We start from the raw sequence: 11,985 nt of genomic DNA on the forward strand, positions 1-11,985 counted from the left end.
TTTTCCTGTCTACAAAGCAAACACGCTGTTTAAAGATTTATACAATGTTGTTTACTGTAGTATATCAACATACAGTAGTTGTATAACAGCTTCAACAACCATGTTGGATTTATTGAGAATTAGATTTAAAAAGATAAACTTTAATGCTTAAGATTTTAAACAATTACAGTAAGGATCACGTAGTAAAGAGCGTTGTATATAGGCCAATATTTATTAACATCGTTTTCACTGCGTAGATTGCGTCATTGATATTTCCAAATGTTCTTCTTATTTCACACATACGTACATTTTATACATCATACCATGCATAAAGATAAGAAAAACTTAACTTAGGGATTATGTTAACAGTTATACCGGAGACTATCCTAGAACATCGGTCCCCTATTACTGTATCAGACTTTACAAACGCTAAAACGCTATTCCATAGCGGCTACTATAATACCTACATAAACACGGTGCATTACAGCGTATCACCACGCCTCTTGAAATGAATAGCAGACTTTCCAGACCCTTTGAAAGTTTTCGAAGCAAAGCAAAGCCATTTTTCTGATCAATCCCGTTCCAAAATAACCTCTGAATATTAGGAGGGTATTACTTTTCCCCTTTTCAAATTTTGTTTGGCCGATCATGCATCGTAATATCCTGTCACTATATGCATTGTTCTAAATGTCTAAATGTTCTTAAAGTATTAAGGGCGTTGCTGCAATTTAGAATTCAACGCTTGTATTCGTCGACAAGTTAATTGATGGTGATATATCTAAAATCCAGATTTAACTTTGATCTTCACCAACCAACCCACCCCCCATCTCCCCCAAGAAAAAAAAATACACACATGCGCCAACCACACGCACACACCCTGTTCATTCAAAACAACACCCCAAATGCATTGTAAATACTTCTTTTCCAAGGGCTCTCGCTCCTCACCAGATTTATTACCTTGCTTTTAAAAAAGTCTCCTTTTTGCGAACCCCAAAATGCAATATCTTTTCGAGAGAAAAATATTTGTTTCTCACTAATTACCAAATATGTATAGCATCCATTTACATTTGCTTATTACGTTTTCAAAAAGAAAGTAAACGTAACGAAAATGAGAGATGTGAGTGACAACAAATACAAAGAGCTAAAAAGTTGAAATTGCAAAGTGAGATCCTGTACTTTTGTACAAAGAAACCTCACAAAAATCCAGAATGAAGTTTGGAGGTTAAACTCTCTCTCCTGATTGATGATATGAATTTGTATTGTAGTTCGTTTGTATTGATATTACCCATGCTCATTGTTTTCTCTCTTTTTTTGTGTGTTTATTATTTATTAGTATTTCTTTATTTCTGATTTGTATGTAAAAGCATTGATAAATATAGGAAATAAACCAATAAATTCAAAATTCAATTCAAGGTTACAGCATCAAGCCAAAAAATACCTAAATAATAAACAGACAAAATTATTTGTATAATATGAGAATTCGATCCAAACGGTCGTATGGAAACCTTTAATCATAAAATTCTAATCGAGATTCAAAATTTGAAAGAAAAGAGAATACGTTAGAACTTTATATAGGATAACTTAGAAAGAATTATGTTAATGGTTTCCTCTGAATGAACATATGCTTTTCGGTCCTCAAATTTCATTTAAATTAATGCAGCAGAACAATCCAAGACAATTCTGATTGCCTAAATAATTTTCCTTAGAGTTAGACGTAGAATGTGGCGTTGTACCAGAGCTACAAATCTGTTCATCTAAACCTTTATTCAATATACATGTATATCCCCCCCCCCTTATATAAGTTAAATATTTTTTTTTAGTTTACTTCCAAGTATCGCTTATCCCACTAAAGGTCTAAAAGTAAATCCTTTAATCCTATAATTTTCCCCACTTTTCTTTCATTAGCAATGAAGCGAAAAACATAATGATATCTATAGTGTACTTCGCTTGTTTGTGTACTGCGTGTATTGGGTTGTTTCATAATATGTTTTGCACAAGACGCGCATGGGCGACTATATGGAACCAAGTGTTTTCATGACAATTTATTAGATGAGACAGAGATATGTACTTCTCCAGAAAATAATTCTAACGGTTAAATGTTATTAATTATCAATCACCATCGAAAATGTTCAGGTAATAACCCTTAATAGTAAATTTACGACTGACCTGACCATGCTGATGTAATGAAAATGTAAAACTACAGACAATTAAGGCCTTGTAACGGTCGAAGTTGAAGATAAACTTATCAAGAAAAATAATCACAGAAATACTTCCTTTTAAAATCTAGCTCTTTGTCGTATTTGCATAGAAATAGCTATGTCATCTTTTGTTTTAGAACTATCTACGACTTGGCCCTGCTCTTTTTTAAGTATAATTAAGAAGATATAAAAATTGATATTTGCAATGTCGATGTTGGTGCTGATGATGGAAGCACAATTTAGTTTGCTTTACACCGACACCTATAATCTGAGTTTGCAAAACATTGTCAAAACCACATTACTGCATAGCTCAACCACCGATGACACTTACGCTCATACGTCAATACTGTGCTAAAGTGACACAACACCAACGTCAAATCCTACAGTAGATAAAAAGTATAATAGTATGATATTATAAAGTCGAAATATTCTAAATGTAATCTACCTAAGGCGAGATATTTCAAGGTACGCTAAGAAAACAGAATAACTTTACGTTTGCTCTTTGAATTTCGGTACAGATTGACCCACTCTCAATAGCCTTTTTGCCAGCACCGCACCTTCCACATTCCTTACAAACACGTCAACCAGAGATAGGTATAAAGGCTCAGAAAGAATCCGTCTGTGGTCTTCAATTCAAAATTTCAGAAAATGGTAAGTTGAAGTCGATATTAAAACTGTTTTCAATCTTTTACTCAAGGAAAAACGTTAATTAAAGTTATAGATTTTTTTGATTCGAGGAACGTAGTCTATTTGCATGTCTCTGCAGGGCATTTTATATTTCAAAATATATGTAAACTAATGCATTTAGCATTTCCTACAAAGTTAATGCTGCTTTCGGGGTTATTTAGTTGATATGAAGCTCTCGGCATAAATTGCATTGTCACACATTTTAATACATACTTGTCTTTGAAGTAGGTTCGTTCAACGTAATCGATTTTTTTTCTAATAATTGGGGAATAGTTAAGATTGCCTTTCATTTCAACACCGAAATGACGTCAATTTTGACTGTTTCTCTGTAATACACCCTTTCTCCATGGAAGAATGTGAAAAAAAGATTCATGATACCTAGGTCAAAATCATTTGCTCTACGGCAGCCGTACGGCGAGTAAAAAACAGCCATTTTAACATTTTGGGGGTACCAGGTACGTAATATGGTTTGAGTGAAAATGACCAAAACGGCCGCCGTAGATGTGTGACTATAGTCTGCAGGCACATACCTTGATTGAAACTTTGATCAACAAGTGTGTCTCCACGCAAAGACTATCACATACAAACTTGCTGGAGAGGGCCTTCAGTACACAAGGCGTAAGTAGAATGCAATTCAGACCCTTTACTCGAATCAATGGTTTGCACAGCAGACTAATACCTCAGCCTCATTTGCTCTTAAGTACATAGCGCCTATAGATGGGTTTAGATTTACGACAATTTGCAACATTTTCAAATCCATTAGAATTTAAAAAACAAGTACTAAATCAAATATTTCTTTTGTTATTCAATTAGTTGGTTAAATGGTTTTAAACAAATTAACATCGTTGATCTTTTAGTATTATGTTCTTTTTTTCATGATGGAGTAGTTGATTCGATTCTGATCTCAAGAGCACGCAAGACCTATACATGCTTTATTGTTTCACTTTTCTTTAAGAGCCCTTGTAACAAAATGACAACCTTTATTCTTAATTTATTCACAGTAGAATTGAATACGATTCATATTATGTAAATGTTGCTTTTAAGCATGAAAATATCTTTCATAGATTTTCAAAAATATCTTTTGATTTTTTTCAACTTCTAAGCACTACCCCGTAAAAATGATCTCCATATCTCAATCCTGTAGAGACATCATCAGCCAACTTTAAAGTGTTTTGTCACAACCGACCACCTGTCAACAAGCCTTACCATGGTAGTCTCCATGTCAAACTCGTATTAATAATGATAACAACAACAATAGTAATAATAATGATAATACAAATAATAATGATGATAATAATATTATTAATAATAATAGAAGTAGCAGTAGTAGTATAGTAGTAGTAGTAGTAGTAGTACTAGTAGTAGTAGTAGAAGTAGTAGTAGTCAGTAGCGGACCGTGACCCGGAGGAGACAAAACATGGGGTGGACACTGCATTGTCTGTGAACAATGCTGTGCCCCCCCATGCTTTGTCTCCTCCGGGTCACGGTCCGCCACTGGTAGTAGTAGTAGTAGTAGTAGTAGTACTAGTAGTAGTAGTAGTAGTAGTAGTAGTAGTAGTAGAAGTAGTAGTAGTAGGAGTAGTAGCAGTAGTAGTAGTAGTAGTAGTAGTAGTAGGTAGTAGAAGTAGTAGTATAGTAGTAGTAGTAGTAGTAGTAGTAGTAGTAGTAGTAGTAGTAGTAGTAGTAGTAGTAGTAGTAGTAGTAGTAGTAGAAGTAGTAGTAGCAGCAGTAGTAGTATAGTAGTAGTAGTAGTAGTAGTAGTAGTAGTAGTAGTAGAAGAAGAAGAAGTAGTAGTAGTAGTAGTAGTAGTAGTAGTAGTAGTAGTAGTAGTAGTAGTAGTAGTAGTAATAATAATAATAACAATGATAATAATAATAATTTAAAAAAATAATATTTATAAACTTTTATGTTACACTCAGTATATCTCAATGAAGTTTCGGAGTACCATGGCCCTGGGAAGTGGGGGTGCTGAAGAAACCCCCATGATGAATTGTATCTGCAGGGCGGGGGTGAAAGATTGGATTCAGTATTATGCATAAATGGGATCAATATTTGTTGGTTTTGGGTTTACTTGTATAGGAGCTATTTAACTTGGAATTAACTCATAAACATAATACTGGCCATAAGGGCCAAATTGTTACTTTTCTCTTAAAAAAAAAACTACTCGCTTTAATCTTAGTCATTAACGTCATTTATTGTTTGGTTTGGGGCGTTAACTTCAAGCTTCGCTCAGTTGTACATTGTTAGGTTATAATATTCTATAGACGTCACAAAGTGGTTGCGATTTATAAATCAGATGCCCAGAAAATACTGTAAATAATGCAAGTGGGAAACCGAAGGTAGAATGGTATGGTCTGTTAAACTTTGCAGACCATTATCCGGGACCAACTTTATGTTTGTGCACCAGTTCAGTAAGTAATCTTGGAAACAGCATTCAACGTCTAAATTTAAACTAGAAGAGCGAGAAAGAAGGGGGGAGATAGAGACAGTCGCCCCTGCCGCTCGTGTGGCACCGCCCCTGATTCTTTTGTCTATTTTCTTTCTCCTTACAGGCATCTGAATTAACAGAAGAACAAATTAAAGGTAAAGAATGAATTCATATTGATTTTTTTTTCTATATGGAAATCATTTCATATTGTATGCTTACAATGAGCACAATCAGAAATGGAAAATGGCTAGCTTTTTTTTTCATTTTGAAAGACCGTGTTTTAACTTTCATCTGTAGATGTAGAAGCTTGGACAAATTCTTTATCCCAATTAATGTTCTGCGATTCCTTAGAAGCGTGCAGACATTCTCTGAGAAAAATATGGTTGTTTATACCCTTTATATTTCAAATTATTTTACACAAATTCTTCCAAAGATTGATATGACCATATACGGCATTTGGCAGAGGCCGCGGAAGCGGGGGGCTTCAGCCCACACTTTTTCAACGCAACATTGCGTAAAATTTACAAAATATTGGATATTTTTTACCCAACCAAACCGTGTACAAAAACGTAAAAATAACCACATGATTGTCATTTTGGCATGGTCAGCCCCCCCCCCAATTTTGGCTCACCAACCCCGCCACTTTGAAAACGGTTCCGCGGCCCCTGTTTAATTTGTATTACATCCCCCCCAGTGATATTTCAAGTTTTACGTCTGATCCATGGAGCTATAGCTCTATGGTCTGTGTTATCATCCCCTTCAATAATTTACGGTGTGATCATGACAAAATAATCATACCAATAATAATGATAACAATTATTATCATTTTAGTTGTAATTGCACTCTTGAAATAGTTGGGCAAACACTGCCCAACTTTATAACCAACCCTAGGCAACATACAATCCACACAACTATTGGTTATAAAATCCGCCGAAATTGGGTAGGCCTAACAAAAACTAATAATTGCCCAGAATATTTACATGTATATTTATCAACATATACATTACCCAACACAGTGGACAGTGTGTTGCCCAACATTTTAAGTGTGTATAAACATAATGGTAAAAAAATATAGTGATTAGAATATCATGATTATGGTAGTGACGGTTGTCATATTGACGCATGACGACCATTGATATAGTTTTTCTCATAAGTTGTTTTTGTGTATTGGTACTGAATGAAACAAAACCTTTCGAAAACTGTTGCCAAGAAGGATGAAAAAAGAAACATAAAAACCCATAATGACTTAGAATTATATGTTCGTGCTTGTGTTTCTATACATGCAATTAACTTTTTGAAATTTACCCCTCTCGCAACCAAGTGCATTGGATGCGCCCCATCTATTTTAACACCATTTTGAATACCACTTTTATTTTATTAGTTTTCTTTATTTAGGTTCATAATGTAAAATGAATGGAGAGCATACTATAGATGTGAAAATGGAAATTAGAAGAGTGTATAAAATGAAAGACTCATCGAAATGGCTAATTGCAGATCAATTTTTAGAAATGTTCAGTTCGCGCTTTGCGCTTACATTATTTCTCTAATCCTGAAGTCTTGTAGAAATAAAGCTAACATTATACTTACACGTCGATTAAAGGACTACCCTCCCGTGATCCCCTCCCCCACCTGCGTACAGACGTGGGGCTTGGAGGCCAAAAAGTTCCAAAATCAAGCAAGAAGGAAAAAGGAACGAAGGGAAAAATATCTATCACAAAATTTTCTACTAAAAATGACAAAATTATTGCTCACTCGCAGATTTTTTTGAATAAGTTTTGCCTTTTACGCCATGTCTATCCCACTCCAAATTTCAGACTCATTAAGCCATTGACCCTCGTCCCTTATATACTCAAAGAAAAAACAACTCACGGAGAACAATATTTGTGTCAACCATCCTCTTACCATACCATGAACACCCATCGACACCCATCGAAAACAGATTCTTTGTATGGGACAACATTTCGTAAAGGTCACGAGCGAGCAAAAATTTGGATCATCTAAATTAGAAAAAAAAATATTTTGTGATAGATTTAGACAATACGTTTCGAAAATATCACTATCTTGTATCCCTTTCCCTTTCCTTTATTTCTTTTTATTGGTAGTGAACGTATGTCCCAAGCGCCCCCAACCTGTGTACCAGTGTTACATAAGAAATTAACACTCTAAAAAAAACTGAGTAAAAGTTTACCCAATATTGGGTAGATGCACGCATGCGTGTTTGTTGTGTAATTTTTACCCCATATTGGGCTATTTCAACGCAACATTGCGTAAAATTTACAAAATCTTGGGTGTCTTTTTACCCAACAATGCATGTTCCCATTTTACCCAATATTGGATAAGATTTTTAGAGTGAATATACCGCTGATAATATAACAATTTCTAATTCATTAGCACCACCTTCCCCCTTCTTTTCTCCATTTCTGCTCGTTCAAACAAACATGATGAACTATTGATATTGTTAAGTAGATTTCAGGAAGAAGTTCAACAAGATTGACAAGAACGGTGATGGCAGTATATCTGTTCAGGAGTTGCATGATGTGATGGGAGATTTCTTCACGAAAAGTGAAATTAAAACGATGATTGCTGAAGTCGATATTAACAGTAAGTAAAAAGAATATTTTTGATGTGGTATATATTTCATATTATATTCATACATTCAAAAAATGAGGTCGACTGTCTTGATAAATATGGCGGGCAAACCATACCATGTTTCGCTTACACGCTTGTGCTTACAGAAAAGGTTAAAGGAAACCAAAACCCAAGAAGAGAAGTAATCTTATTGGAAAGAGTAAAATGAGAGGAACAATTTAAAAAAAGTTTCATCAAAATCGGTTATGAAATAAGCAAGTTATGGGAGTTTGAAAACTCTTGTTGTACTTTCTATGGACATCCTCAAATTGGCAAACGTGCTTCAAAATGGCTGATTTTGTGGACAACTCTCCATTTGTTTTGTACACAAATTTTCAGATTTTCCTCATTATCTTTCAAATTGCATCTTGCCTCCTTCTGAGCACAACATATGTCATGGGAAAATATAATCCACACCATATATGTCAAGGTCAAGAGGAGATAATTTCACAACCGATTTTGATGAAACTTTTTAAAAATTGTTCCTCTGATTTTACTCTTTCCAATAAGATTGCTTCTCTTCTTGGGTTTTGGTTTCCTTTAAGGGTACGTTAATTCTGAATAAGCTGGTACTTACGGCATAGACCCGTATAACCGACATGCCACACAATACAAATTTTCATTCAGGGCCTAGGTATAATTTCAGCCCATTGTATAGCGTGTTTCAATGAACCAATGGCCCGTGCCTACTCAAGTAGGTCTACATCAACTTGCTGAATATTGATCATTTTCTGTTAAGGAATTGCATGATATAATTTCAGGGGTTCAGGTCTATGAATGTTTGAATTTGGATTTACACGTAAGATATGTAAGTGTCGAAATGTACTGGAATTATGTATACGTTTAAGAAGTTGCATTTCTAAATCTGTCTTGCTTTCTATTTACAATTCTTTGATACTATCACATCCTGGGGGGAGCACTTACATCGACGAGTGGATACCATGCGCGACAAAAAAAAACACTTAAAAATGATGTCTTTTTCAAGATAGAGCACGTTACGTACGTAACGTGAAAAGGGTGTCAAAAACACAAAAATAATTTTATTTATCTATTTATCTAAGGGTATCTATTTCGCTAGGAAAGCTACGTGTTTAGGGTCAAATTTGCGGGGATGATAAAACAAAATTAGAATGTTTTATAAAGGATGTCCTTTTTGTCCCAACTCTACGTGTTAAGAGTCCTATTTGCGCGAGTTGGGCTGTACTAAACCCAATGATGTACATGATGTAGGTACGCCGAAGTCCGTGACATAACATTGAAATATCGCCGTACTTGTTCAGGGGTTCAATTCAGGCAGGGTTTCACATGCCAATTAAGGGGTGCATTTTCAAAATATGGAAAATACGTGTTAAGGGTGCTTTTTGAGATCTCTTGGTCGCGCATTGGAAGTGGCCCCCCGGGTATCACATATAGTATTGCTTTTTTGGGTAAATGGAGTAAGACCTAGTTAGATTAGCTTACAACAAATGAAAAATAAGATTAGTAAAATGTTTACCACCAATGACTCTGTTAATAATTTTCAAGCTGAGGATGAGGTGCGACACCTCGAAACATGTTCCGTTTATTAAAATGTTATGTTCTATTCTTTATATTTGTCTTCAATTATTGGAATGATTAGACTAGAGGTCTTTTTTATTAATCACAACAGATGACGGACGTGTTCAATTTGAAGAGTACCTATTGTTGGCGAGGGGGAAGAAGAAGACGAAATCATACACCAAAAATCAAATCAAAGATTATTTCAAATCTCTTGACAAGGATGGCAACGGAAAAATATGGTGAGAGCATTTGCAATTTTATAGCTATACTTACAACATTTACTGATTTCAGCATTTTTCGACAATTTGTGCTATTTTGGAGCTCACTCGTTATGAAAGTTGCATGATTATAATTTATGCGTGTTCCTCGGTTAATCTGAGATGATAAAAAAATGTGAAAATAATTGATTTTCATCAAAATCCAAGATGGCCGCCAAATATGCCAATTTTTAACCAATGGAACCCATGGGATCTGGCAATGGAAACATCATGATTCATATACTTCAGGCAGTTCAAAAAAGTTGTTGATATATATCCTATCATGGTGGTGCACAAGAACCTCAATTTCCGACTCGAATAAATAGACCACTTAACCTGTTATTCATGGACTTTACCCAGATCGGGTGCAACATACGAATTCCTTACATCAGGAACGTATTAAGAGCAATGAGAGGGAATCGAGCCCGTATTCTTCCTTATTGGTAGACAAGAGACTACTTATCAACGAATTTTAATTTTCATATTTTTTATAGTCGCACTGAACTCCTGAAAGGGCTCCAAGATATTAATCCGAAAGTAGAGGATGGGCTAGTCGATAAACTGATTGAAGAATCTGACAAGGATGGCGACGGCCTTATTAACTACGAAGGTAAACGGAAGTCTTGTTTTAACCGATGTGGCATCGGGGATGGGTAGTTTTTGAATCTCTGATAAATTGTCAAATTGAGTTAACTTTAGTCACCATAATTACTATTTAAAGGACTAAATATGTTTTGCTCTCAACCAGTCAGCCTTTCTAACGTTTGTCAATTCTATAACTTTAGAAATTGTCTTACCTATTCCATATTCTTCCGAATATTTCACCTTTGATAAAGAAAACCCACAATACTCTAATCATTAATTTGGATAGATTTGTGATCAAACTTTTACTCCTGGACAATATACTGGTTTTCGTTAACTATATGGTTTTGTTGTATGTATTTATACTTCTATGTTTGTTGTTTCATAATAATTATGTTTGGTTGTTATTATTGATATTCATCTACGATAATGTTGTAATGATTGTAAACATGTTAAGTTTGTGTCCTTGGACCTTTGCAGCATCTTTCTTTGTGTTAACGGAATAAATAAATAAATAAATAATAAATAAATAAATAAATAAATAAAAGACTAATGCAGCGTAACTACAAGTCAGCTAGATTGTTACTTTTGTAATGATGTGATAATGTCAACGTATCCGTGTTGCCAATTTTCATTAAAATTTGAAAATAGCAACGGTGACTGTGACCTTTTGAGAAGTAAATTTTTCTTTATTTTTCAATCAAATAAAAAAAATTGTCATTTTCAAAAAGTATCAATCTTCAAAATAAATTACACAAAATCATTTCTCATAGAAATGTAGAAATATATAATCTATTTGTTTTAAATGTTTGTTTAGAGAAGCGTAATTCCATGAAGCAAAAGTCTGTGACGAGATATGTCTGTAACACAAATACAATAGAAATACGCAGGACGAGAGAGGAAGAAATGGATTATTCCGATTTTAACAGGAAAGTTAATCAGTGGGTGCCAGTCATTCTTACTAAAATCGGTTTGCATTTACAAAATGTTAAAATGGGGAGATATTTACTTTATTGCCCTGTTCTTATCATCACGGGATGCAGGTGCGTCAGTGATTGGCGCTGACATTTTGTTGAAAAAAATATGAAATGTAATGCTTTATTTTCTATTCATTCTTCTTATTTTCTAACAGAATTTTCTGAGGCGTTACTGCTTAAAATGCCCGTGCCTAAGTGAAGATGGTGTTTTCTATTTCTTACTTCCACATCTAAAACTAAATGAAGGAGAGACTGAATGAGTGATAAAACCATGCAGTAGTGACTTAAGAGGCGAATATTGATATCGTCTTAATATCGCCTTTTCCATTTTTTTTATTGTTAATTTCATTCAGTTTAATCAATGTTGAGTAATAAATTTTCTACATAACTATTGTATGATTTTGTGATTTTATATTGGTTATAAATGGTTAATTTATGTTATGGAATTTATCCATTGTATATGATTATGTTAATACCATGAGTATTTGTACGATGATTTGTATTGAACTGACTGATTAATAAATACTAGTACAAAACAAAAAAAGTCAACGGTGTTTACAAGGGATATTTAACACCCAGCCTTATTTCACACTCCCCCCTCCCCCCCCCCCCCGTACACACACCACACATTGCAAGGAGGTGCTCATGGTAAATGCGAAATGATAGATAAAGTACGCATCAATTCATACACACAATGGGGCAGAGAGGCA

The 11,985-nt window shown here is 34.5% G+C and overlaps 1 protein-coding gene across 2 annotated transcripts; it reads left to right on the plus strand.

Annotated features, from left to right (window-relative positions):
- Positions 1-2,470: 2,470 nt before the first annotated feature.
- LOC121418821 (calmodulin-alpha-like) lies at positions 2,471-11,585 on the plus strand. Of its 2 annotated transcripts, XM_041612991.1 has the most exons (7): positions 2,471-2,573; positions 2,696-2,828; positions 5,417-5,447; positions 7,759-7,893; positions 9,569-9,698; positions 10,211-10,326; positions 11,431-11,585. In XM_041612991.1, the coding sequence occupies exons 2-7, from the start codon at positions 2,826-2,828 to the stop codon at positions 11,472-11,474; spliced, it is 459 nt and encodes a 152-aa protein (XP_041468925.1). In that variant the 5' UTR covers positions 2,471-2,573; positions 2,696-2,825; the 3' UTR covers positions 11,475-11,585. The 2 variants fall into 2 exon arrangements, with proteins under 2 accessions (XP_041468925.1, XP_041468924.1); XM_041612990.1 differs by having other exon boundaries at positions 2,483-2,828.
- The last annotated feature ends 400 nt before the right edge of the window (positions 11,586-11,985 follow it).

Source organism: Lytechinus variegatus, chromosome 7, assembly GCF_018143015.1.
Source record: "Lytechinus variegatus isolate NC3 chromosome 7, Lvar_3.0, whole genome shotgun sequence".
NCBI lineage: Eukaryota > Metazoa > Echinodermata > Echinoidea > Temnopleuroida > Toxopneustidae > Lytechinus > Lytechinus variegatus.